At 41.9% G+C, this 26,334-nt stretch overlaps 1 protein-coding gene across 1 annotated transcript in view; it reads left to right on the top strand.

Annotated features, from left to right (window-relative positions):
* Nucleotides 1-26,334, top strand: part of LOC126481620 (synaptotagmin-14) — a 602,337-nt gene that overhangs the window by 539,719 nt on the left and 36,284 nt on the right. The window contains exons 8-9 of the mRNA XM_050105545.1: nt 1,548-1,705; nt 21,276-21,439. Coding sequence (XP_049961502.1) covers nt 1,548-1,705; nt 21,276-21,439 — 322 coding nt within the window. The remainder of the gene's footprint in view (nt 1-1,547; nt 1,706-21,275; nt 21,440-26,334) is intronic.

Genomic DNA, 26,334 nt, shown 5'->3' with positions numbered 1-26,334 from the left:
CCACGAACTGGCTTACGCTACACAAATGAGTCTCCGCGCTTCTGGAAATTTACATGCTTCAAATGCAATTAGAGATCTCGCACAAGGCAGTTTACAAGAATATGTTTGGTGACGTTGGCATGTAGGATTTTCTGCCTGTCTTGCGTCTTTTCGAAGTTACACTGTAATCGGAAAAGGACTACCAGCGAAGAGAGCAAACGCTAATGTCAGCATTTAAAAACTGTGAAAAATTCATTTTGTCCGATTTTCCGATTGCAGTGTAACTTCGAAAAGACGCAAGAGAGGCACAAAATCACACATGCCAACAGCATATTCAAGTAAACAGACACACAAATTCACTTCAAAATGAGAATAAATTCTCGAAACGCGTAGTGCTAAGCAGCAAAAAATAGGTAAAAGGCGCAATTTCTATTATTTAAATCAAGAAGATATTATTTTATGACAAATAATACGAAACTCTTGGTCGTTATCACACGTTTCAATGTTTTCTGGGGAAGGCCTCGAAGTTGAACATTTGACTTCTACGTTCAATGTTAATTTTTCAGGCAGTCTGAAAGACATGTTCAGAGGCTCTTATAAGAAGTGCAGCTCATATCCATGGCTCATATGATAGCAAGGTGTCAACGTTTGAGTCACAGTTTTTAGCTTATGACGTATGATCAGCGATAGCAATGAACAGGGCGGCGTAGTTAGAAGTAGCCCACCTTCCCTTTGAATGCGAGTGCAGTATTTCGACTTCTGAAATAAACAGCTACGACAATGGACAGTTTTCTGCAATAATCGATTGTTAGCATTCTTCTATCAGCATTTCAGTGTATTTCGTCAGTTAGACGTTCTTCTTTGCGGTCCGCAAAATGACTTTCTCAATAGAAGAAAGAACTGAAATTATGGTAGCATATGTGAAAACAGTTTTATTAAGGAGACTTACGAAATTTTCGGAGTCAAATATCCGGACAGAGGACTACCAGCAAAGAGGGCAATACAAAGTCTGCATAAAAATTGGCGCACCTACGAATCTGTGTGAAATGTGAAATGACAGAGAATTCCTTCAGTTCGCACAGCAGAAGTTAACGGAGACATTTGGCGAGGAATTATTCAGAGCCCAAAGAAGTCTACACATAAATTGGTCCAACACATACATGTAAGGAAGAGGAGTTGCCAGCGGAGATTGAAAAGTCTTGATTTTAAGCCATATTGTGTGACCGTTGCGTAGCAATTATGGGAGGATGACAGGAGCGTGTAGAATACTGTACGTGGCTTTTGAATAATGCCGAGTATATCTGAATATGCTTAGATGTGCACAGCTATGTATTGATGTTGCAAGGGGTCACTTTTATCATTTTGTATAAGTGCATTTATCATTGTAAATAAATGGTAAGTCCATGTCAGCTCTTCGTTTCTGTAGTTTCACTGCATTTCCTTTACACTTACAGCTACTTAATTTGCGCCAGCCTGTAGTTTCGTGCACGTTTCTGCGCCCCGTTCGCCGCCATTACTGATAGGTTGAGTGTGAGACAGGCGTGGCCAGCTGATTGTATGTTTTGCAGAGGATGTGAACAGCATGGGCGTCCGCTTCCGGCTGTACGGCTGCGAACGCATGCGGCGCGAGCGCATGATCGGCGAGTGCGTCGTCAGCTTCGCGTCCGTCAACCTGGAACTGGAAACCGTTCTCTGGCTGGCGCTGGAGCCTCGTGCCAACCTCACGGTGAGCCACCATTCCCTACCAGGGCATCTTGACTGTAGCTCAGTCCTACATACATGACATTGAGATGCTGGCGTGAGACTAACGCTCCAAGAGCAGAGAAAGCCGGCCATTTCTTAACATAGCATGCGCCGCAAGAATAATATTTGTTTTTATTTCTTTTTCTACTTCATTTATGAAATATTTATTATATTATTACACCTGAAAAATTACTTAAATACCAAGAGATGTGAATGATCGTACAATAAATGCAAACAGAACCAAAGCTCATAAATAAAAAGAAGTGAACTACCACTCATTCATGAATAGGTATTTTCGAACTCATTTTCATCTTTCCATCTTATCCCACATTTTCACTTCAATGGTATTCCGATCTGTCTTCACAATACATCGAGGTCATCTTTTTTGTATCCAATTCTTTTAATACGTGCTTGCGTTTTTTCCTTTGTTTCTATGATATTTCGATGACTATATGTTACTATTATGAAAGGCACTTTGTCACATTCCATAATAGTTTTTCACGGAGTCTGATGATTTGTGCTTTCTTACACTTCATTAGATTTTCCACCATACAAATATAATTGTATTTAATCACTTCATCTTCAGAAGACGTTTGCATTCAAAATTATGATGTTTATTGGTATGATGTTTCTGGCTCTGATACAGCAGTAGTTGTGGAACTTCGTTCCTCTATGTGTTATGTTTCACTGCTTTTGTTATTTTATTATCATGACTGAGTTGCAGTTCTCTCTTCAGCAACGAGTTTGATGGCACTCATAAAGTGATTTGGTTCAAAGTGTAGTGAGCAAATATTCATGTTATCTTGCAAGTGCATGAAGTCTTTAATCTTCAGTAACTGCCAGTATTTTATAAGAGAGAAATAAGCAAACAATCATGTAATGTGATGTCAGTATGAAGGCTAAGCCAGTGCGAGCGCTACTGCGTTGTTGTCAGATCTCTCACCCACACTCCTTGCCCCTCCTAGCCAACTCCTCCCTCACCCATCTACATCAAACACGTAATATATAAAATTGTGTCTGTTAGCCTACTGATAGGGAATACAAATGCAGCTTCCTCCATTGTCAGATTTCCAGTGCTTTATCAGATAATTTTTGCCCAATTAATTATCTTTGTCGCTATAAAAGTTTATTATCCTGTAGCCATAATTTACTATCCCAGGATTCTTACCCTTTTTCTTATCGCCACAGTTTATTACCCAATTTATTATCCTTATCACTAGAATTTATTACCCTGAGATACTTGCCCTTTGCCTTGTCACTGTCATTTATCAGCCGATTAGGGGAAACTATTATTGTGTTGGTGGAGAAGGATGTTTCTTTAGGATCCTTGTCACTCATGTTTATTATCCAATTAGGATAATACATTATGTGCAGGTAACATTATTGGGACCAGGGGAGTTGCAGGGACGCTTTATTTAATGGTAAAACACTTAAGTGGGTGTTTCAACACTTCAGAATCTATCGCTACACAGCACAGAGACTGCTGGAGGCGCCAGATACAGCGTTTAGCCTGCCACTTTGCGTGGGACGGAAGACAGGCACGACAGATGCCTGTCTCATTCAGTATAACCCATTTCAACCAACACCCCTTCCTCTGTCATCTCACGTACCTTGGACCAACAATTGCCCTGTGAGGCAAAAGCACATTGCAGAGCTACTTTAAGAGTAATGGAAGGTTTAGATGTTTAATGTAAGCGACCTCCACTTTTTCCACTTGCCATTTGAGGCTAGATAGTCGACATGGTTTACTTTAATGTCGATTTTCGGTTAGGAGCTGTATATGTCGGTTTTCGGTGAGGAGTTGTATGTACCTCCTGCCGCTTGGACAGTGCACATGCATAAAATTGCTTCCCCCCCCCCCCCTCCCCCTTAGTTGCTTGTAGAGTGCTTTGTCCTCTACACTATGCATAGAATATCAGATAAAAACTAACCGGACACCAACTAGTTGACATTTATATGAGCTGTGTCCACCATTCGGAACACACAATATATTTAAAAAGATTATCGTGACTCGTGATAGAGAAACAGTTTTTTTTTTTTTTTACAAACAAACTCATTACTTACATTTCGTTCCAAAGATGGGACAATGTCTCCCTGGTTAAAGAATTGTAAGTTAGACACTCTAGGATGAAGCCAAGGTCGAATGAATCATTGTACAGTACACATAACACAGTTTTCTTCCATTCCATTAGGAGTACAACCTTTAAACAGTATATTATATAGTAACTTCTCCCGTTTAAATTACTGTTATGCGTTGTTTAGCGGTTTCATGGTCCAAGTAACATTGTACATGCACACAAGTGGGTCAGACTACTTTTATTATCCTCTACAATAGTGTTTAGGTCATGTGGAAGGGTGAGTCAGACAATGCAATTCGTTGCCAGTACACTTTGAAGATGAAGCAAATCCAAGAGACTGCATACACTGCGCGTGTCGAGCCGTCTCCAGAGCCGGCCGGAGTGGCCGAGCCGTTCTAGGCGCTTCGGTCTGGTACCGCGCGACCGCTGCGGTCGCAGTTTCGAATCCTGCCTCGGGCATGGATGTGTGTGATGTCCTTAGGTTAGTTAGGTTTAAGTAGTTCTAAGTTCTAGGGGACTGATGACCTCAGCTGTTAAGTCCCATAGTGCTCAGAGCCATTATACCATCTCCAGAATATTGTTGTGTATTCTGAAATCCTTACCAGAAAGGACTGATGGTTCTTTAGAGAAGGATACAATCGATTTAGCTTCCCATCCTTACCTAATCCGCACTTGTGTACCCTCTGCTGTTTACAATAGATAACACTGTACAGTCCATAAAGCTTTGCCCAGATGATGATATTGTCTTTGTGAAGACTGTACCGAAAATCAGATCCATAACACTGGCACGCCATCATATGGCATGCGATACAGATTGTCTGGTACATCCATCCTTTAGCCCAATCCCCGTTCAATTTGTGAAACTCTGTCGAAAGAATGATTTCGGAAAGCGTCAGTACCAGCTCTAATTATTTAGTTTTTCTCATTGTGGTGATTTCGCATGATGTACATGGGAGCTAGCAATATGTTGCCCATCTCTGTCGCAGAACGTGCTCTCTCTGTTTTTGAACAGTAAACCTCTCTGTGATGCACCACATTTCTTTTGTAGCATCCACCACTGGAGTTTGTTTAGCATCCCCACAAAGTTCTTGCACTGTCTAAATGATCTTTTGCGTGCCGTTCGGCATTGGAACTAAAGTATCCACCAAAAGTGGTCAAAAACTAAAGACTCATGAATAAGTTTTATTGAATTCAGGGAACTTAATTTTCCTTCTTGAAAACAAGTCTTGAAGTAGCCATGAACGAAATAAATCCTTCTGGTTACACTTAAAACACTACTTGAGTCAGAGTGCCTAGTAATTGCAAATAGATAAAGTGCTCTAAACTGAAGTTAATTACTAAATGATTACGGCAGACAAAGGCCAGTAATAGGAAAGAATTAAGATAAATATAATCGAAGGTAGACTGCATCTAGAATGCAAGCAAACACTGTTACAAAATGTTACTAACTATTTATTATACAAAATACCACATTAGCAAAAATTCACGTCCCGACGGAGCAGTCCAAAGCTACCATGTTGAGAACTCTAAGTTTGAGATAGTCACCGAAGAATAGCCCACTATTAAGGTTCCAGTATGACGAAAACACAGTAAAGTCCAGAATTCATACAAGCCCACTCACAGAAACACTAACATGAAGCTTTGCTTTGTCGTCGCGGTGGCTCCAAAGTGAGTTCCTGATTGAAGAAATGCATGAACATGTAGTGTCTGGCTTGGAAGCACACTGAGAGTGAACTGGCCTCCTAAGGCGCCCACGTCGACCTAAGTACAGCACTTGGCTCCACAATACAGTCGGTGTTGCTTCGTCACATGTCTGACGTAGAAAAGAGATCCGTGGGTCCCGAGCAGTGACCTCTGCTGACGCACTGGGCGCTCGCTGATGGCCGTGTGTAGCACGGCAGCCCCTCGAGTTTCATCTGTGGGGAAGCGGGCTGCCTGCGTAGCTTGGATGTAGTGTGAGTTGCAGAGAGAGTTGAAGAAGTCCCACCTCATCACCAGGCTGAGAGATTGGACACCCATGCAACTACCTCAAGCAGTGTTGTGTTCGAGCTGATTACAAAGAAGGTGGGGATTGCGAAATTCACTTCCATGGGCACTGTAGCTAGCAGTCCTGATGTGTCTTCTTGAAAACCTCTCTAGGTACTGTGATTCAGCACCACCTTCCCTCTGGAAAGGGAGGAAAGACGGGGACCCATGTCGGGGATCATAGAAAAGCAGAATCCCAGTCGACAGTACATGGAGTCCCTGAGAGGTCGCCCCCTCCTCCCCAGTAGTCGACAGTAAATGAGAGCTGAGCCTAGCTGGCAGCATCCAGCACATCCAGCGCCCATTTCTGCGGGACTGGTGTGGGCAGGCCTCGAGTGGTCGGTAACATTGGCAGTTGCCAATGAGCGGATTGTCTGGAGCCAGTCTGTAAGGAGCCCACATAATGTAAGTCATAGACAGAAAACAGTGCGCCAAAAAACATGGAAAATGAGGTAGAAAACTGAGTGTGCAGAAGCACTAGTGATGAGATTTCCTTGTGCAAAAGCACATAGAATCAAAGTTGTTGTGTGAGATTATGTAGGATAAAAAATTGTTGCGTAGAAGTACTCGGGAGGGAAAGGTGCCACGCAGGAGCACCTGAGAGGAAAACTGGCCACATGAAAGCACTAGGGATGTAATGTTGTGCCAAAGCATCAGGGAAAAAAAGTATGTTGTGTGGAAGCTCATAGGATAAGAAAGTGTTGTGTGGAAGCACTAGGGAGAGTAATTTGGTGTACAGAAGCGCTTTGGAGGGCAAAGTATTGTGCAGAAGTACTTGGGATGAATAGTTGCTGTGCAGAAGCAGTTGGAACAAATGTTTGGTGTGAGGATGCACTTGGGGTAAATCTCTGGTGTACAGATGCACTTGGGAGAAATTAGGGTGTTGCGTGCTTGAATTAGGCATGTAAAGGGAATGTCTAAAACACGTGCAAGGATGAGGTACAAAAAGCAGCAGAAAGTGCGTTCATGAGGTAGGAACGGGCTAGGACAGGCAGAGAAGAGGAGGCACAATGATGGAGTCATCAGAGGAAGAACCATGGAGGATCAAAGTAGAAGACTGTGCAGCTGCTGTGTTTGGAGGAGGAAGCTGTAGCGATGTAGTCCAGTCGTAGACCCTTGTGGAGCGCTGGGGACGAAGACAGGAAGCGTGTGGTGTCATGATAATGGTGGCCATGGGGTCTGGTGTGCCAGGAGTATGGTGCAGCACCAGTGGTGTCCAGAGGTGATGGGCCTGGGAGCATAGAGGTGCAATGGCTAGGTACCTCCAGAGCTGTGAAGATGCTTACTCCAGGATTGGATGCTGTGCCTGAGACTGTGGCGGAGTCTGAAGGCCAGGAACCCCAAAGGGCAACTCTGACGTCATGGAATGCACGCCAGCAGTTCCAGAAGACAGCGTTGCATCTGCCAGTAGTCTCAAAGTAACGAGTAGATAGAAGGTAGCCCTGCACTAGACACTGGAGCAGGCGCAACATACACCATCTCAAAATATGTAGTGGAAATGAATTGGGCACAAACACGGAAAACTGGTAACAGAAACTAGTGTATACCAAGCAGACCAAAAGTCACATAGACCAGAAGAGAAACAACAAAACTTTCACTGTGTGCGAAAAATAAAGACCGACAACTATCATGATGCCAACAGCTGTGGGACAAGAAGTACAAAGGTGGCACAGGAACCACAAAAGCCACAGGAAGAAACGAAAGAACAAGCAAAGCACTATGCACCTGGGCTAGAAGGGCAAATGTAAGCACTGATTTGGAAAAACAACAAACACTTCATTACCAGTTAAAGTATCTGCCATAGGTGGTCAAAAAGTTTTATTGAATTAAAGGAACTTAAATTTCCTTCTTGGAAACAAGTCTTGAAATAGTCATGAACGAAATAAATCCTTCTGGTTTTAAGACAAAATAGTAGCTGAGGCAGAGTGCCTAATAATTGTAAATAGACAAAGTGTTCTAACCTGAAGTTAATCACTAAATAGTTATGGTGACCAGAGGCTGGTGATAAAAAATAATTTATTTAATGCCTCTAGAACGAAAGTAAACACTGCTATGAAATGTTACTACTTTTTATTACACAAAGCACTATAGTGTACTAGGATAAAAGTTGAAGTTCCAACAGTACATTCCAACGTTACAAATGTTTTGTAAACCACTTCTTTCGTAAATGGATTATGTTTTCCTAGGATTTCTCCAAAGCATCTCAACGTGGCACCTACTATTTCTCACGTTTTGTTTTATGTGGTCATTCCACTTTAAGTTGCTCTGGATGGATGCTTCCAGGTGTTTTACGTTAGTTTCTGTTTGTAGTGATTTGACATCAGTAGACCTATTGTAATTGTACAGTATTGGATTTGTAGGCCAATTTTTGTGCCCTAAATTATGTTTGGTTACATTTGGTGTCATCTCCCAGGACCTGCACCAATCAGCAATCATCTTAGGTCTTCCTGCAATTTCCTACCGTTTTCTGTTGTTGCTGTCTTCTTGTTCTCAACCGCATCTTCTGTGAACAGCCTCATGGACTTCTGACATTAAACGCTGGATCATCTATATTGTTGCTGCTTCATGGGTATGCCACGACCAATCAATAATGTAATGCGATTTTATCAGTAGTACCAATATGTTACGTATGTGTATTTTTGATGGCTATAGAACAAGTAAATTACAACTGTAGTGTCACATGTATTTGGTACTTGAAATATTGTGTATTTTGATAAATAATTAATACTAATAAATGCCGGCCATGGTGGCCGAGCGGTTCTAGGCACTTCAGTCCGGAACCACGCGGCTGCTGCGGTCGCGGGTTTGAATCCTGCCTCGGGCGTGGATGTGTGTGATGTCCCTAGGTTAATTATATTTACGTAGTTCTAAGTATAGGGGACTGATGACCTTAGATGTTAAGTCCCATAGTGCTTAGAGCCATTTTGAATACTAATAAATAACATATTTTTGATTTATGTTCAGTGATCTGTAATCACACTTGCATAATATAATAGGCAACCTGCATGTGTGTCGTACACATACCGCTACTCTCCACCCCAAAACACCTACTTATGGAGGAAATTTAGCTGCGTTCATTACCGCCCCCCTCCCACTTACATTGTCGCATGACAGCTAGCTTGCATCCTTTTGTGGTAATGCCATACAAACTGTAAGGTTCCAGTGTAATTGTACAGGTGTACTACAACAAGCAGCATGATGTGTTTTTATACACACAATGTTACTCCAAAACAGTTACTTAAGCGGGAAATTTTATGAAAATAGCAGCCTCATAGTACACTGCTGGAAATGGAAAAAAGAACACATTGACACCGGTGTGTCAGACCCACCATACTTGCTCCGGACACTGCGAGAGGGCTGTACAAGCAATGATCACATGCACGGCACAGCGGACACACCAGGAACCGCGGTGTTGGCCGTCGAATGGCGCTAGCTGCGCAGCATTTGTGCACCGCCGCCGTCAGTGTCAGCCAGTTTGCCGTGGCATACGGAGCTCCATCGCAGTCTTTAACACTGGTAGCATGCCGCGACAGCGTGGACGTGAACCGTATGTGCAGTTGACGGACTTTGAGCGAGGGCATATAGTGGGCATGCGGGAGGCCGGGTGGACGTACCGCCGAATTGCTCAACACGTGGGGCATGAGGTCTCCACAGTACATCGATGTTGTCGCCAGTGGTCGGCGGAAGGTGCACGTGCCCGTCGACCTGGGACCGGACCGCAGCGACGCACGGATGCACGCCAAGACCGTAGGATCCTACGCAGTGCTGTAGGGGACCGCACCGCCACTTCCCAGCAAATTAGGGACACTGTTGCTCCTGGGGTATCGGCGAAGACCATTCGCAACCGTCTCCATGAAGCTGGGCTACAGTCCCGCACACCGTTAGGCCGTCTTCCGCTCACGCCCCAACATCGTGCAGCCCGCCTCCAGTGGTGTCGCGACAGGTGTGAATGGAGGGACGAATGGAGATGTGTCGTCTTCAGCGATGAGAGTCGCTTCTGCCTTGGTGCCAATGATGGTCGTATGCGTGTTTGGCGCCGTGCAGGTGAGGGCCACAATCAGGATTGCATACGACCGAGGCACACAGGGCCAACACCCGGCATCATGGTGTGGGGAGCGATCTCCTACACTGGCCGTACACCACTGGTGATCGTCGAGGGGACACTGAATAGTGCACGGTACATCCAAACCGTCATCGAACCCATCGTTCTACCATTCCTAGACCGGCAAGGGAACTTGCTGTTCCAACAGGACAATGCACGTCCGCATGTATCCCGTGCCACCCAATGTGCTCTAGAAGGTGTAAGTCAACTACCCTGGCCAGCAAGATCTCCGGATCTGTCCCCCATTGAGCATGTTTGGGACTGGATGAAGCGTCGTCTCACGCGGTCTGCACGTCCAGCACGAACGCTGGTCCAACTGAGGCGCCAGGTGGAAATGGCATGGCAAGCCGTTCCACAGGACTACATCCAGCATCTCTACGATCGTCTCCATTGGAGAATAGCGGCCTGCATTGCTGCGAAAGGTGGATATACACTGTACTAGTGCCGATATTGTGCATGCTCTGTTGCCTGTGTCTATGTGCCTGTGGTTCTGTCAGTGTGATCATGTGATGTATCTGACCCCAAGAATGTGTCAATAAAGTTTCCCCTTCCTGGGACAATGAATTCACGGTGTTCTTATTTCAATTTCCAAGAGTGTATTTTTATATGTGATATGTCATTCCCAAGTGAACATTACATCCCATTCAGGCAACTGTATAGAACAACCAAAATAAAGAAGAAGGTAAAGCCAACCACCTGTTAATGTTGGAAGGTACCCTAGCAGGAGTCACTATAATGTATGAATAAATCTGATATTGCTTTAGCAGAACCAAGACGAGTTTTCTTACAAAATAATACAGGGAAGCTAGACCTGGAAATGTCATTGTTTACTTTATTACAAAGATCAAATGAATTTCTTATGATCGGAAATCTGTAATCATACTTCCATATTATGATAAACAACTGACTCACATAAAAATAAAATCTATACATACAGGGGACAGACTGCCATGGAATCGCAATCAGTAAAAGATGCTAAAATATTTTGGGAACGCCCTCCTACATAGAGAGAGATGACCAATGTAATAGAATAAGAAAAACCAGAGTTGACATGGAAAGATTCAGATTTTTCCCCAATGTGAACCTGTATACTATTCACAAAATGATTTGTTTGATTACACTGAGTCATTTAGCAAACAAAAAAATTCGATTCTGGTGTCAGATTTGTGACTGTATTCAGCAGGTTTCAAGTAGATCGAACTCCAATACGTGGAAAAAGTCAACAGATGTAATTAATTAACATGGAAAAATTTGGGTGTCTAATAAAATCTTCATACATTTTTTCCCCAGGTGCTATTCGAAAGTGGAATGGTCGAGAAGTAATCTCTGAAACCTATGCCAAGCACTTGGATGAGAACTGTAGAGTAGTTTGTTACAGTTTTGTTGTATGTAATACGCGGTATGGAGCAAACTGTCAAAACTTGTGTGTGTATTGAGTATTGAACCGGGGACCTAGAAACGACAGAGATGCTTAGTCCCGCCATAGCCCTCAGTAGTTCACAACCCCACAGCAGGCCAAAACAGTCCACTGACCTTGCAGCCACTCCACATGGTTGTGCGTTTTGGCCCCCAGTGGACTAGCATGCCTTTCCGCTCGGGAAGCAGCGTGTTAGACTGCGCGGCTAGCCAGGTGGGTGTAAAAACTTTGTTTGTTTGTCTGTAACTGAAACACTATCAGAAATATTAAAAAAATCGTTTATATGAATGAATCTTTATTCAAAATGTGTTGCATTCAATGCAAAGTCATCAATTTTGACACAAAATACACTGATTTGTATTAGAATTTCTAACATCTATTTCATACCCTATCAATAATCCTCATCCAAACATTTCTTAACTAAACAGCACAGTGCGATCAAGCAAATCGTCGTCTGACTGGTATGTAGACCTGTGTGGATGGAAAAAACAGAATATCTCTAAATCTTTCTATACAGGCATTGATTTCTCTTATTCTGTTATCATGACCATTTCCCCTCATATAGGATAGTGCCGCATCGTTTTATAGAATGTATCCCATGACACTCTCTATCCTGTATGTACAGATGTTATTTATACATAAGCAGGTTGACTATCACAGTATATGATTATGATTACAGATCTCTAATCACTAAAGAAAAATTCATTCGATCGTTGTACCAGAGTAAACAATATTATTACCGCATCTAAGAGGACACTGTCTGCACTATTTTGTCAAAAAAATCGTCTTGTTCTGCTAAAACCGATATCAAAGTTAGCCATACATTATAGTGACACATGCTAGAATAATAAATGTACAGAGCTAAATTTCCTCCCTAAGTAGGTATTTTGGGGTGGAGAGTAATAGTATATGTACAAAACACATGCGGGTTACCTATAGTAAAATGCAAGAGTGATTAGAGATCTCTGATCATGAATGAAGAAAAGTCGATCTTATTTCAAAATAATATTGTCGATATTAGTTATACAAAATACATAACATTTTGAGTACAAAACCCGTGACACTACTATCTTAATTTAATTGTTCCATAGCCATAAAAATACGCTTGCATCACGTGTTGGCACTACTTATAAAACTGCACGTGATTGGTTGATTGTTACATTTTGACACACCATTGCAGTTCATGTATAGGACATCATCTTCGTTGCTGTTCTTGGTGACTTGTGAGGTACTAGGCATGTGGCTTGTCCTTCTGTTTAGTAGTAGGAGCAGGGCAACTTGAGCAAGCAGTTCCGCACAACCTGTAGACTCTTTAGATGCCTTAGGCAGCGTTACCCAACACTACTGTAACATTACACAACACTACTGTGGTGTGTTCCAGCACAGGTCGCACCAGTGTGAGGTAGAGGATGACACCTAGGCACAGTGGAAGTATGGACATCCAGTTAAGCACAGGGAAGCAATCAGGCCTTGGTAGGTCACTGGAGGGGGTTGTCACTACAGCTACACACAGAAGTCCCCAATTCCTGGGGAGGAGGGCCGTGAGCTTTGATGCACATTCAATCACATACCAGATGTGTTCGACTGGGTTCAAACCTGGTGATCTGGGAACCAGAACATCAACTGGAATTCACCACTGTGTTCCTTGAACCACTCCATCGCACTTCTAGCCTTGTGACATGTCACATTATCTTGTTGAAAAATGCTACTGCTGTCAGAAAGCAGCTACACACAGAAGTCCCCAATTCCTGGGGAGGAGGGCCGTGAGCTTTGATGCACATTCAATCACATACCAGATGTGTTCAACTGGGTTCAAACCTGGTGATCTGGGAACCAGAACATCAACTGGAATTCACCACTGTGTTCCTTGAACCACTCCATCGCACTTCTAGCCTTGTGACATGTCACATTATCTTGTTGAAAAATGCTACTGCTGTCAGAAAGCATGATCATCATCAAGAGTTGTAAGTAATCTGCAACCAGTGTATGATACACCTCGGCTCTCATGGTGTCTTGCACGAGCTCCACTGGACCCATGGATGCCCACATGAATGTTCCCCAGAGCATAATGGAGCCACTGCCAGCTTGTCTCTTTCCCGCAGTACAGGTGTCAGGGAGTTGTTCCCCTTTAAGACAATGGATTTGCACCTTCCCATCAGAATGATGAAGAAGGTATCAGAATTCATCAGACCACTATGCCAATGTCCAGAGCTAGTGGTCATCTGACCATTTCAGTCAGAGTTGCCAATATCATGGTGTTAACATTGGCACATATATGGGTTGTCGGCTGCAGAGTTAAGAGTGTCTAGTGCACTGTGTTTTCAGATACACTTGTGCTCTGCTCAGCATTAAAGTCTGATGTTAGTTCCACCACAGTTCACTGCTTGTCCTGTTTTACTAGTCTGCCAAGCTTGCGACGTCCGATGGGGGTGGCCACCAAACTCAAGACATCTGGACATGGTTTCACCTTGGTTTTGCCATGTGTTGAAGACACTCACCCCAGCACTATTTGAACACCCTAAAAGTTGTGCAGTTTTGGAAATGCTCACAATCTGCCCTCGCTCAAATGCAAATAGATTGTGCGCCTTTCTCATTCCACACAAGGATAGTGTGCTCACTGATACTACAGGCTCCATGCCTGTGTATCACTAGCAGTCATTCTTTGTCAGGTGACACTGGATGGTTTTATATTGATAGTAGGTCAGTCGACACAATGTTCTGGCTGATCAGTGTATATTACAAATAGGACTCAGCATTTATAGATGTAAAAATATTTCCTTTCAAAAACACCATTCTAATCAAGTAAGTATTAAGCCACGAGTAGCAGATACATAGGAAAACTGAGGAGTAGCAGCTTCCTTACTAATTTATTCATTTTAATATAAATGGCATAAGTGTGAATAGTATTAATCAGTGCAATGACAGATTACTGTTAATTTAAGTTTCTGTCATATCTTTGTGTTATCTTACTGTATGTCCTTGAAGTTCCTCCTAACTGATGGGATCTACAGAACATGATGAATGAATGAATGAAAGGAATGAATGAATGTGGATGGGAAGAATTTATACCTGCTCCAGGTAATCAGAAACAGTCAGATCTGAAAGACTCATTTAGAATTCCTTTTATAAGTGCTTTAGTGTTGATACTGCAGTCTTTTAGTAGGCAAAATGAAATGTAGCCTATGGACATTTTAGTTTTAACTCTATACACATTTTCACTGATTTTCTTTTCAGTAGCAGGTAGCAACATGGGTATTTGTAACTGTATGGTGTATTGTAAGAAACTGTGCTTTGAGTTTCATTGCTATGTGACTTAATTAATTGTCCACGAGATTGTGAAGAACCTTATGCTTTTCAATTAAACGATCCTTATTTCTAACTTCTCTCTTTATCTTTATCAGCTTTGTGCTACCAGTTACTTGTTTTACTGTCTTTAAAATTGCTTTGTTGTTACCATAATGGTTCTGTATTGCCTTATCACTTTGAATTCATTTTGCATTCTATAGTAAGTTCTTGCAGCTTTTTTGTATCTGAGAAAAAAGTGTAAGATGTTTCAGTCACACTTGACATGTGAACATGTGTTATTGCCACTTATGGTCATAGATGTGCAGTGATTCTGCTTTACTGCCACACCCAAGTGCTATGGTCAGGAAGAGGCTTGGTGGTGGGATTGTGAGGGGAATTGACAAGAGTTTTTTTGTCAGTGACATACTTTTTTCTTGCCGTACCTCGCTAGATGTTACAAACAAACATTTATCTCTAATGTCCATACTGGTCTGTTGCTCTGGTAGTATGGCTGGATCACTGATCCTGGTGATAAGCATCTTGTGCTATCATGTCAACTGCACAAAACAAATGTTGCATCTCCAAATGGTCAGTTTCTAACGTGACCCATAGAGCATAATGTCTTTCACGAATGTATGAAAAGTATGGCAAAATTAACAAATGAGCAAAACTTTACATGCATGTGTGTGGGGAGTTGCATTAAATTGACCCACATGGTCCAAGGCTAGAAAGATCGGATACATGTCCAGCTCACACTGACTGCCTGCTTTGTCCCATATGGGCCAGTGTGTGTCACACCATTGCCGAAATTTGGCTAAGGGTACATCTGCACACACAGGCTGCTGAATGCTGGGCACTGTGTGCTTGTGTTGGTGGCTGTGACTACTGTTCCACCATTCATATGTTTCTGCGGAGTGGCCACCACACAGATCCCCCCTTGGAGAGGGGACTTCCATAGCTCAATAGAAAGTGGTCATCAGTCTGTGTCATGTGTGTGTTTAGAGTTCACATGCTGTGTGGTGACATCAGTGTGAGCATGCTAGTGAGGTGTCAGTCAGTGGTGGAAGGGCGGCAGCTCATGGCGTAAACACGCGGGGCTGGTGACCATGCAGTGGACATGTTCTCGCGCAGTCGGCTAGTGACAGCAGTGGCAACCGGTGCTGGCTAAGAAGTGCCTGTAGCAGTCTGCAGTGTAGAAGTGGGGCTGTGAGTCACTTGGAAAGACGTTTCAAAGGCTGATCCACTGATAGCTTAATAATGACACAGAGCATTCACTTGTATTACAGCTAATGCACTACAGTAGAATGAAGCTCACTATTTTAATAATTCAGAATGACAACCAGAATGACAAATCCAAGGTTCATGAGTCGCACTGCCCCACAAGTTCACCAACGGACTCAGTTGTGGAAGCACAGCGCTGCACTTGGTCCAGTCTCAATGCTTGAGACAGTAGAGGTACAGATATTGCACTTTAAGTATAAACATGCATGAGTACAGTGTCACTGTGACTTGAATGTTAGTCCCGGAGCTCTGACAGACAAGACTGGTGGTGCAGAGGGTGATGTCTGGATCTCAACAGGAATGTTGAGTATGAAAACTGGCATGGACTTTTATCCTGCCTCAATGTCAAACATGGTGGAAGCCTAGGGATGTGAATGCAAGTCTAGGAACTATGATAGACAAGTAGCCATTGACATGGAAGATGGTGTCCCATACGTAACTGTAGATACCGGCTACAGGCACAACAAGCTGGAAACAATGTCTCTACAGCAGACTGCGGCTGAGGGGCACCAGATTCTAAAAATGTGTGGCGACTGTGGCACATGCTTGCTGTATTGAACGATGTGGCATTCTGACGATGCAGCACGGGTGTTTGAAGCAGATGTGGCAGCTGGTGTGTGTGAGGTAGTGTGCTGGCAGCTGTGGTGGGGGTGACCCATGGATCTGTGGTGGGGATGGTCCAGGTTGCAGTACTAGCTTCCTGGGCAAGTTGCTGGGAGGTGTATGTGTCAGTGCGATGATAGCTGGCTGCAGGTGTGTGTCTTTGTTGGCTACAGGTGCTGGTTCTGTCTTATTGCTGATGGATGGAGTGCCATCTATTTTCAAATCTTCTGCCGTTTTGAAGAAGTGGTTGGCTGCTGGAGCAGCAAGACACAGACCAGCTTGGCATTGTCAACTGAGGCTGTAAACAGCTCCCCATTGCACTCAGTGTCCAATGTTTTTTCTCAACAGGCGATCATGTGGTGTGATCTGGGATAGGGTGCCTACAAATGTGGCTGTACCACATTGGTACACAACATGTCATGCATGCTGTGCTGCAGCTTGGAGTGCACGAATACTTTTCCGGTGCCATGCCACATCAGTATGTGGGCTCAGAGACTGTCCATGTCAGTGCACAGATGTTCTGACAGAGCAGGAGGCTGGTACTTCCTCTACAAAACTACCTGGGATTGCGAAAGGTTGCTCGTAAATGAAGTCAACAGACAACATGTTGATCTCCTCATTCAGCATTACTCGCAGGACCACCAGCACCAGTGGGAGTGTGTCTGTCCAGGTGGTGTTGTGGCATGTGAGGGTGGCTTTTGGAGTCCCAAGGGGCCATTTGACCATGCTATTTGATGCTGGGTGGTAGCCATGGCTCTGTGTAATCAGACGTGACACAGTCTGGCGATGTGTGTGAACAATGCACACTCAAACTGGCGGCCACAGTCTGTTGCCAGGTGTTGACAAAGGGGATGGCAATGGTCTTAGCAATGATGTCCATGATGGGCATTGCCTCTGGCTGGTGTGTGAAGTGGTCCACCATAGTTAGTAGATTCCAATTGCCTCAGAAGAGAGGGAGTGGACCAATGAGGTCCACATGGACATGTGCAAATTGAAAGTGTCACGCCAGTAAAGACGCCCACACGTGCGTGGATGTGCTTCTGTACTTTGGCCTGCTGGCATGTGGTATAAGTGCACGTCCATTCATGGTAGTCCTTCCAGAGCACAGGCCACATGAAATGTGCAGCCACAAGCATTGCAGTGGCGTTGGTGCCAAGGTATGATAATCCATGGACACGGTCAAAGGTACTGCACTGGAATTTCTCTGGAATGAGCGGTGTGTGCCAGTTGAAATGTCGCACCAAATCTTCCTTGAAGAGCCAGGGACAGGCACTAGCTCCAGTTGCAGACAAATGGAGATGTCGTGATGGAAACTACGCAGTTCTTCATCACGTTGTCAAAGTTCACAGGGGGCTGAGATAACGGCACACGTTCGGGACAAGCAATCAGCAACTATACTGTCTGTCCTGGAAATATGGCGATTGTTTGTTGTAAATTGTGACACATATTCTACTTGCCGGAGTTGGCACAGTTAACACTTGGAGTGATTGTTTCGAAACGCATGAGTTATCGGTTTATGGTCGGTGAAAATGAAAAATTGTCAGGCTTCCGCTGATGTGTGGTAATGTTTCACAGCCGCGTGTACCACAAGAAACTCAGTTGCAGCTGGCATTTGGGTAGGTGCAGGGAGGATAACATTTTGTTACTTCATTGACAAAGTATGCGTTGTACCAGAAGAAGTTGCTCGGTGGCTGCTCTACTGTCAATAGAGTATTGTTAAAATGACTGGAGCTGCATTGCCATTAGTACAAGCCAGTTCAGTGGTGGCGGGAATGACTGCTACTATGATGCCTGCTGCCCTCTGTCCATGAATGTGCCAACTGGTTGACCTGTGTGGTAAGATCTGCTAACTGTTGTGAACTAGCTGAGGCAGGTTGGCAGAGGCTGCAGGAGGTGTGTGCTACTGTAGAGATGGTGTCATAAGCTGCCACAGTGCTAGGTGCTGTCGCCAGCACCTTGTGCATCCCGTCAGCCAAGTATGCAGTGGTGTCCACCTGCATCTCTCTCTGCAGTGCTATTACTGCCTCCACCTGAGTGGGGAGACTGCACACCCAGATAGTGTGTTAAACTGAGTCTGGTACCACATCAGACAGTGTGAGGCTCTGCAAGTGGTGCAGGAACATAGAAGATCTCCAATGGCTGCATTCCTCTTGGCACAGCAATTCATGCACTCGTTTTTGCTCTGAAAACAAGATCTGATGGATCAGTTGTTCATTCAGTCATTTGTAAGAGGACTGTATTGGTCGGATGGTGATTAAGTCCCATACTTTGGTCGTGTGGTTTTGGTCAAGCTGGCTCACTACATGCCTGAATTTAATGAGGTCACAAGTTACATTATTGCTCATGAAGACCACCTCCACTTGGCTTAACCACTTGACTGGGTCACAAGGGCAAAAAGGAGGCAGACTCGACAACAACCATCCAATGCTAGCCCCCACTTCAGCAACAGTAGGAGAGTTGGTGTGGTGGGGCTTTGCATGCCGAAACCTTCCTGAGCTGTCTGTGGGTGCACTTATACCGTGCATGCAAGGCATGTCTGTAATTCACTCTCCAGCCTCTGGTTGCATGCAAGACAATCTTCTATAGGCTTTTGTACTTCTCCTAAATTCAACATCCTGGCTTTGAGTCAAGTTTTTGTACAAGGAAAAAGCACACAAAGGAAATAACATGACAAAACAAAAAACACACACACTCACCAGAAGGTTCTCAAATGAAGCATACACACAAAAAATGGAATATATATATGTATATATGTTCGCCCAAAAAAGTTGATCATTTATCTCTACAGAGCAATGTTCAGACGTGGTATGATAAGCACCAGTCTACTCGTGGTTCCACGACATTTGTTCTGATGAATATTCATCACAACGTGTTAGCCTCAGGTCATGTTGGGGTTACCAGTGAAGTATGGACATGTGTTATCACCACTTACAGTCCTAGATGTGCAGTGACCTGGCTTTTCTGACACATCCATGCAGTATATGCAAGGAAGAGGCTTGGTGACAGGAATGGGATGGGAATTGACAAGGGTTGTTCTGTCGGTGACACACTTTTATTTTGCTATACCTTGCTAGATGTTATGAGTAAACTCTTATCCTTAATATCTGTACTGGGGCATTGCTCTGCTGGTGTGGCTCAACCACTGATCCTAGAGGGCACACACTCTGGCAATAAGCATGTTCCATGGCCTGTGAACCAAACAAAACAAAGGTCATTTCTCCAAATGGTTGTTTCCAGTGCAGCTCGCAGAGTCTCATGTATTTTGCAGATGTATGAAAGACACTGCAAAATGAATGACTAGGCAAGAATTCTTGTACACTTTTGTGGGGAGTCACGTTAACTCGACCCACATGGTCTGCAGTGAGAAAGATTAGAGACGTGTGTCGCATTGCATTATCCATCTAGCACTGACTACTTGCTTTGTTTCGTTTGGTCCAGTGTGCATCACACCATTGCCAAAATTTGGTGTAACAGTAAATCTACATACATGGGCTGGTGAATGCTGGGTACTATTTGTGTCTGCTGTGACCACAGTTCCGCCACACACTCATTATCTTTGATAAAGCTGAGGAAGTTGAATGTTTCAGAGAATTTTCTGATACTTTTTGTTACCCAGTTCTTGAAAGCTGATTTCTGAATATAATATTTTAGGAAATGTCCAGTTGGCCATCTTACAATGCAAACTCACACCTTTTTGATACACTGCAGCTTCTGTAACTAACTACTTTTGTTTGGTTTGCTGCAGATATTTTAAGTTTTGCAATGTGACCAAAATGGTCTGAACCCAAGGTTTGTAGCCATTACTTTGGTTAACATTTGTTAGTATGTTGTCAACAATGAAAGATAAGTATTTGTTTCATCTTGTTTCATTAGTCATCAGTTGTGATATACCATAACTGTACAGTGTATTGAATATCCTGTTGCTGACTTTAACCACTTTCATTATATTAATATTTAAGTTTCTCTAAATAAAATTATATTATTTAGGAGTACACATCTCATGTAGCACTGCCATTAATTTTGTGAAAAATATGTCAACACTACCTTTGGAGACCTAAGTAAACAAAGTAGAATTAGTTTTTTAATGAATTTTGTTCTTTTATTTCTATCAGTGATTATTTACAATGTTTTTCTTTACTTAAATGAATCATATTATATAATTCCTAACTTTGAACTGAAGTCCTTCCTTAACGTAAATTCATGAGTCTCCACCTCTCTTTAATGATTTGCTATAGTCACATGATAGATCATAAGAAGGTAGAACTATGTATTTCATTTCAGTTCCTTTGCACCAGTGCCAGAACTATGGACTTTTACTCATTCACCTTTACCACAGACTTTTTTATGGTCAGTGATCTAGGGAAGAGCACTTCTAGCAGAGTTTTTGTAAAGCAATTTGGAACTTGGTGTCTGTACTTCTTATTTTTAATAAAACTACTCTCACTATCTTGTATCAGGAATATCAGTTCAGTTGTTCCATATTTTATTCAAAAAACTGCAGTGAGTTTTCCTTATTTACTTTGCCAGGCAATATTATATTGGGCGCTGTATGTTGCCTGGACCTTGTACCATGCTTTCTCCTTTGAACAGTGTTCACTTCATTTCTTGAGAAGATGTGTGTGGGTGTTTTTTTCCCCCTACAGCTAATTTTCTACATTGTCTACAAACTTTATAAGAGTACAGAACTATTCACATGTTCTGTCCAATTGCTTCTCATTGATTTTTTTTATTATTTATAATTTTTTTTCATTTTTGTTTACAGCTAAACTCATCAGCCTCAGACCTCCTGAGCCTGGCTAGAAGTGACAGCACAGGATCAACACATTCGATGCAGCATGGAGGAGTCCCAGAGCTCCTCCTTGGTCTAGCATACAATGGGACTACTGGACGGCTGTCTGTTGAAGTTGTCAAAGGAAGTCATTTCAGGTAATTCACAATATGCTTGAAGACACAAAAAAATCAACATTTTTTTTTCTTTTCTATCCTCTCCTTGCTTTTCTGTAAGTACAGCTATCCAATATAATTAAGTGATAGAAAAATTCAATCAAAATTTCTTTCATGCATTGGATAATCCACTAAAAACACAAATGAAAAAACACACACAAAAGTTATGAAAATGTGTCAGTTTTCAGAGTCAGTGGCTCCTTCTTCTGGTAGAAAGGTTGAAGGGAAAGGAAGAGGGATGAAGGAAAAGAATTGGCAAAGTTTAGGAAATGCAAAGGTTATGAAAAAGTCACCAAGAAATCCAGGTTAGGGGAAAGTTACCAGATGGAATGACAAACAAAGACAGATTGATTTCTGGGGCCTGCCAACAATCAGTGTTTCTCTAGCTGCCACTCAATGAGTAAATTTTTTATCCATCTAATTTTACTTTATGTAATTTTCAGGAATAACTTTTGTTGTTAAGTATAGGCAACAAATATAAAACCATATAAGTTAATTTCTATTTCAAGTGAGCAGTAGTTAGCTATATGTGTCAGTTCTGTTGATTACACTCACATTACGTAGCACAAAGAACACAAATGTACTGTGCAGAAACCCTGATAATGTAGTGCAATAGGAAGTACCATCTACTGTGCACTTCACAATGGTCTGCAGAGTACAGATGCAGATGTTTATACCTGCAACATTTTTTGCTGTTGACACAAATACCTGTGCTCTTTTTTGTGCTGGTATTCCCTTTATTTTCTAAAATCTCATCTAACTGCATAATTTCACCTTTAATACAATGTTTGACTAAAAAGTAACCATATTAAGGATATAACATTCTTCATTTTTACTTCTTCACAACTTTCAGTTTATAACCTTCAATATAGTCCTCTCCACATGGCTCCATGCAAATTTTCCAATGCTCAAAACAGTGTTTGAAGTTATCTCCTGAAAACATGTTCACAGAATTTTTCTACCATGCCTTCAACTGTCTCAAATCTTGTTCCTTTTTGCAGATTTTGCTTTCAGGGACAGAAAAAAAGTCATATGGAGCAAGATCTGGTGAGTAAGGTGGATCTTAGGTTTAGCCAACTAAAACTTGACAGGCATTAGCTTCCTGCACACCATTTTTGAACACACTTTCCACATTTGAATATGTTCATGTAAAATCTGCCAATGTTTACAATATCAGCAATGACATGATTACTCAATCAATGGTCTTTTCAGGTTAAACCTCCATTTTCTCATTGTCTTCATCTATTGTTGATGTTGAGTGTTGCCCTAGGCATGACTCATGTATGTCTTCTCAGGCCTCTTTGTACCACTTAAACCTGTCAAAAACTTGAGTTCATGAAAGACATTCATCACTGTACCTGTGTTTAATAAATAATGGACCTGTGTGGTGGACTTCCCAAGTTTCACTAAAAATTTCACATTAATTATTGCTCTTCCGAAACACTACGAATTTTTTTGACAGGCTGCAGACACATTGTCTCACACACATAGGTCACGGCCCAACTGCAAGTCTGGGAGCCATGAATGGGTAGTGGGAATGGTGAGAGGAGGATCAGATATCAGCAGTCTAGTGGTTGACACTGAAATCCATACTGTTTGTCTATTTAAATAATCAGATTTTTTCAGCCAAATCTTGTATCACACAAAACTGTAAATAAATTATCATACTCTACATTTCAGACCTAATGACAGAGAAGTCTGTTTCTGTTTTAGCATTTCATCTATTTTTTCTCTTCATCTTATGAGTTAATGTTGATTTTGAAAAGCATTTAGGAGCATTTTATCCTGGATCATTCCTTAATTATGTGTTAAAAATATAGTCAGTTCCATGTCTAGCTTCATTTGGTCTTTCTAAATACATTTTCTAATTTGTTTTCTTCTGGATAATGTATTAAGAACAAACATACTGTTATCACCAAATTCTGTTAGCACATGCTCTCTGTTTTTATGGCATTAGATATAAGTTTCCACTGATGCCTCATTCTTTAGTTTTTGACCTACTTTTGCATTCAGACCTCTCACTATCATCTTGTTTTGAGAGTTGCTGTTACTTATCAACTTTTTGACTCTTCCTAGAGGTCTTATACCTCCTCATTGGAAAATGAGCTTCTTGGTGTATTGATTTACGTGATTTACTTGGAATAGCTATCATTTATTTTTAAAACAAGTCTGGCCATTCTGTCTGAGATTCCTTTGGCATCAGTAATATTATTTTTTTGCATCACTTCTAGTAACTATGTTGCAGCCAAACACAGTATATACTGTGACAACATTTGTTATATGAATACTTTCATCCCTTTCTAGGGTTGCCAGTGTGATTCTTTATATTTGTGTGGTAACTATTGACAGGATTTCTACAAAACTAAGACTGGAAATTAGAGATCATCAGAAAAGCACAAGTAAATTATAATTGTATCTGTTTTACCAGTTCTTATTAATTACATTCTGTGGTTTCAAATCCTTGTTAATGTAGTAGGAAATAATTGGTAGTCTAAATAGCTCCCCTTTCGTACATAGCATAATAACTCTTCTTCTTTTTTTTTCCTTGTAACTTTGTCCCACAACAACATGGAGTCAGCATGGTAACTATTGGATTTGGCATGATTAATTTAAGGACTGGCTGGATGCCCTTCATGCAGCCACTCCATTACCTTCCAGGAAGGAATACTTCTACCCCAAACTATCTGTGTGTGTTGTTAACCATATGATAGTGTATGAATATTTTCTAAATTTTGAGGGTTGTGTAACTGTGGCAGGATTGAGTACTACCTGCCTGTACTTCTTTTCCTCCTTTTCCTCCTCCTCCTTCTCCTCCCCCTCTTCTTTCTTCTTCTTCATTTCTGCCAAAGCAGGTCATCCACAGAGCCTCTTCCTAATTTCTCTTTTCTCCCACAGTCTGTCATTGTTCCTCTCTGTCACTGTCCATGTGATTTCCTGGATTGTTCCATTCTTTTCTAGGGATACACCATTGACAGTCCCAATTCCTATATATTTGTTTGGACAAATCTGTCTTTCATTGGGGCCATGTTAGTTGTCATATGTGACACATCTACTAAAAGTCTTTGTCACTTCTGGTACTGGTTTTGATCTGAGGCATTTTTTATTGTTGGAGGCAAATGAGCTGGCTTGCTGCCCCTTCATAACTTCACAATAGCCCCATTGGCTGTCAGTTTCCAGGGTTCCTTGTGAGTTAATGAGCATTGTGCTCTCATTTAAATACATGCCCGAAAGAGTCAGCCTATAGGAATTGTGATATGAATCCTGTCATTCAGGAAAATGTGCCGCAAAAGATGCCGATTCACCTTGAGGTGGGGAAACTCACAGGAGTCTAATGTCTATTGAGGCCTAAGTGACGTAGTGTGCGAGTGAGACAGACAAGAACCTATGTCATGGGGAAACCCAGTAGAAGGCATTTTTGGTCAAGGAGACATAGCAGTGTTAAATATGGCAGACCTAAGATCGGCCATAAAGGGAAATATTTATGAAAACTATTTAATTCTGTAGTAATACAGGGAATGAAGCCACACTTATTTTAATCTACCATCCTTCATAAATTTTCATGGTGATCCCAATAAAACTTGAATGCTGATGGTGTCTATAATAGTTTAGGATTTACTGTTTAAGTCAAATTAACAAGTTTTGTAACAAAGACCTGAATGCTAAAATCTGAACACTTAGGTCAATCTTAATGATCAACATTTCTTATAGAAGCACTTCATTAAAATGACAAATCTTGTAAATATCAATACTGTAACATTATTTGTTTAAAAGATGTAGCAAATTTAAATTATCAGTACTTTCAGAAAGCATCAGATCATCATTTCTTCAACACAAAACACATTGAATGATGCCAGCAAGGCAATCACATTGAATCATTAGGTAGTAGAATATTTGTTGTAAAGTTTAGCCCATAATGGTTACTTTTGTACTTTACTTATTTATCAGAAAGTACTTTGGTGCAAGGCTACTGGCCATGGCATTCAAAGCTAAGAAGGAAACTGTATTGGTTTTATGTAAAAGAATTTAACTTTTATTATGTAATGGATATTATTATTACTTCATTTAGAATGTGAAAGTGGTCAAGCTTTGATTATTTAAATATGTTAAAATGTAAAATAATGTAGCATAAACTGTAGCCTATCAGATGGATGGCTTCAGGAAAACGGAACTGCCCTAGTGAGTTGAGCAACAATGTTCAGCGTGCGGGAAAAGCCAGCTGGGGATGGGCAGAGGGATAGTTCTGGTTGATACATCAAAGGGAACAGTGCAGCTGGAGACACCAAAGGGTACAGTTCGGATTGAAACACAAAGTCGGACAGTAGGTCATTAGGCAGCTAAGAAATGAAACAGCTTCACTTTGTGTGGTATCGCAGGACTTAGTCTCTGAGTGGTGAGCAGCCGTGTGCTTGGTGTGAACTCTAAATTATTGTGTGAAATATTGGACTTGTAATTTGCGATGAGATTCTCAATGATCAAACTGTGTCAAATGGATATGTGCTTGAGTGTAATAGTAACTCTAAATACAACCACTTTCACTGTTAGTTTGCTTTCTGAATAAACATTATTCTAACCAAATTGCAACTGTGCTGCCTGTATCATTTATGGGTCATTAATTAGTTCCTGATATTATTATTACTGTTATTATATGTTAAGTTAACTTTGTATCTCACAAACTTGCCATCAGCCAGACAGTTTAACCAAAGAGTCACAAGTCACTAATTTAGGATGTGTAATGTAACAGGTGCGGTTCAACCCCTAGACGAGTTTGAGCCAAGCAAATTTCAACAAAGAGGATCCACATGTGAGCCTGAACATCTTTGGGAGGTTAGCTTGCACAGGAATCTGAAAAGGGTATGTTGAGGGATAAGAATCTTGCA

This window comes from Schistocerca serialis, chromosome 1 (genome assembly GCF_023864345.2).
Source record: "Schistocerca serialis cubense isolate TAMUIC-IGC-003099 chromosome 1, iqSchSeri2.2, whole genome shotgun sequence".
NCBI lineage: Eukaryota > Metazoa > Arthropoda > Insecta > Orthoptera > Acrididae > Schistocerca > Schistocerca serialis.
Note: the sequence above shows the minus strand (reverse complement) of the source record. Positions and strands in the feature narration are given on the sequence as shown.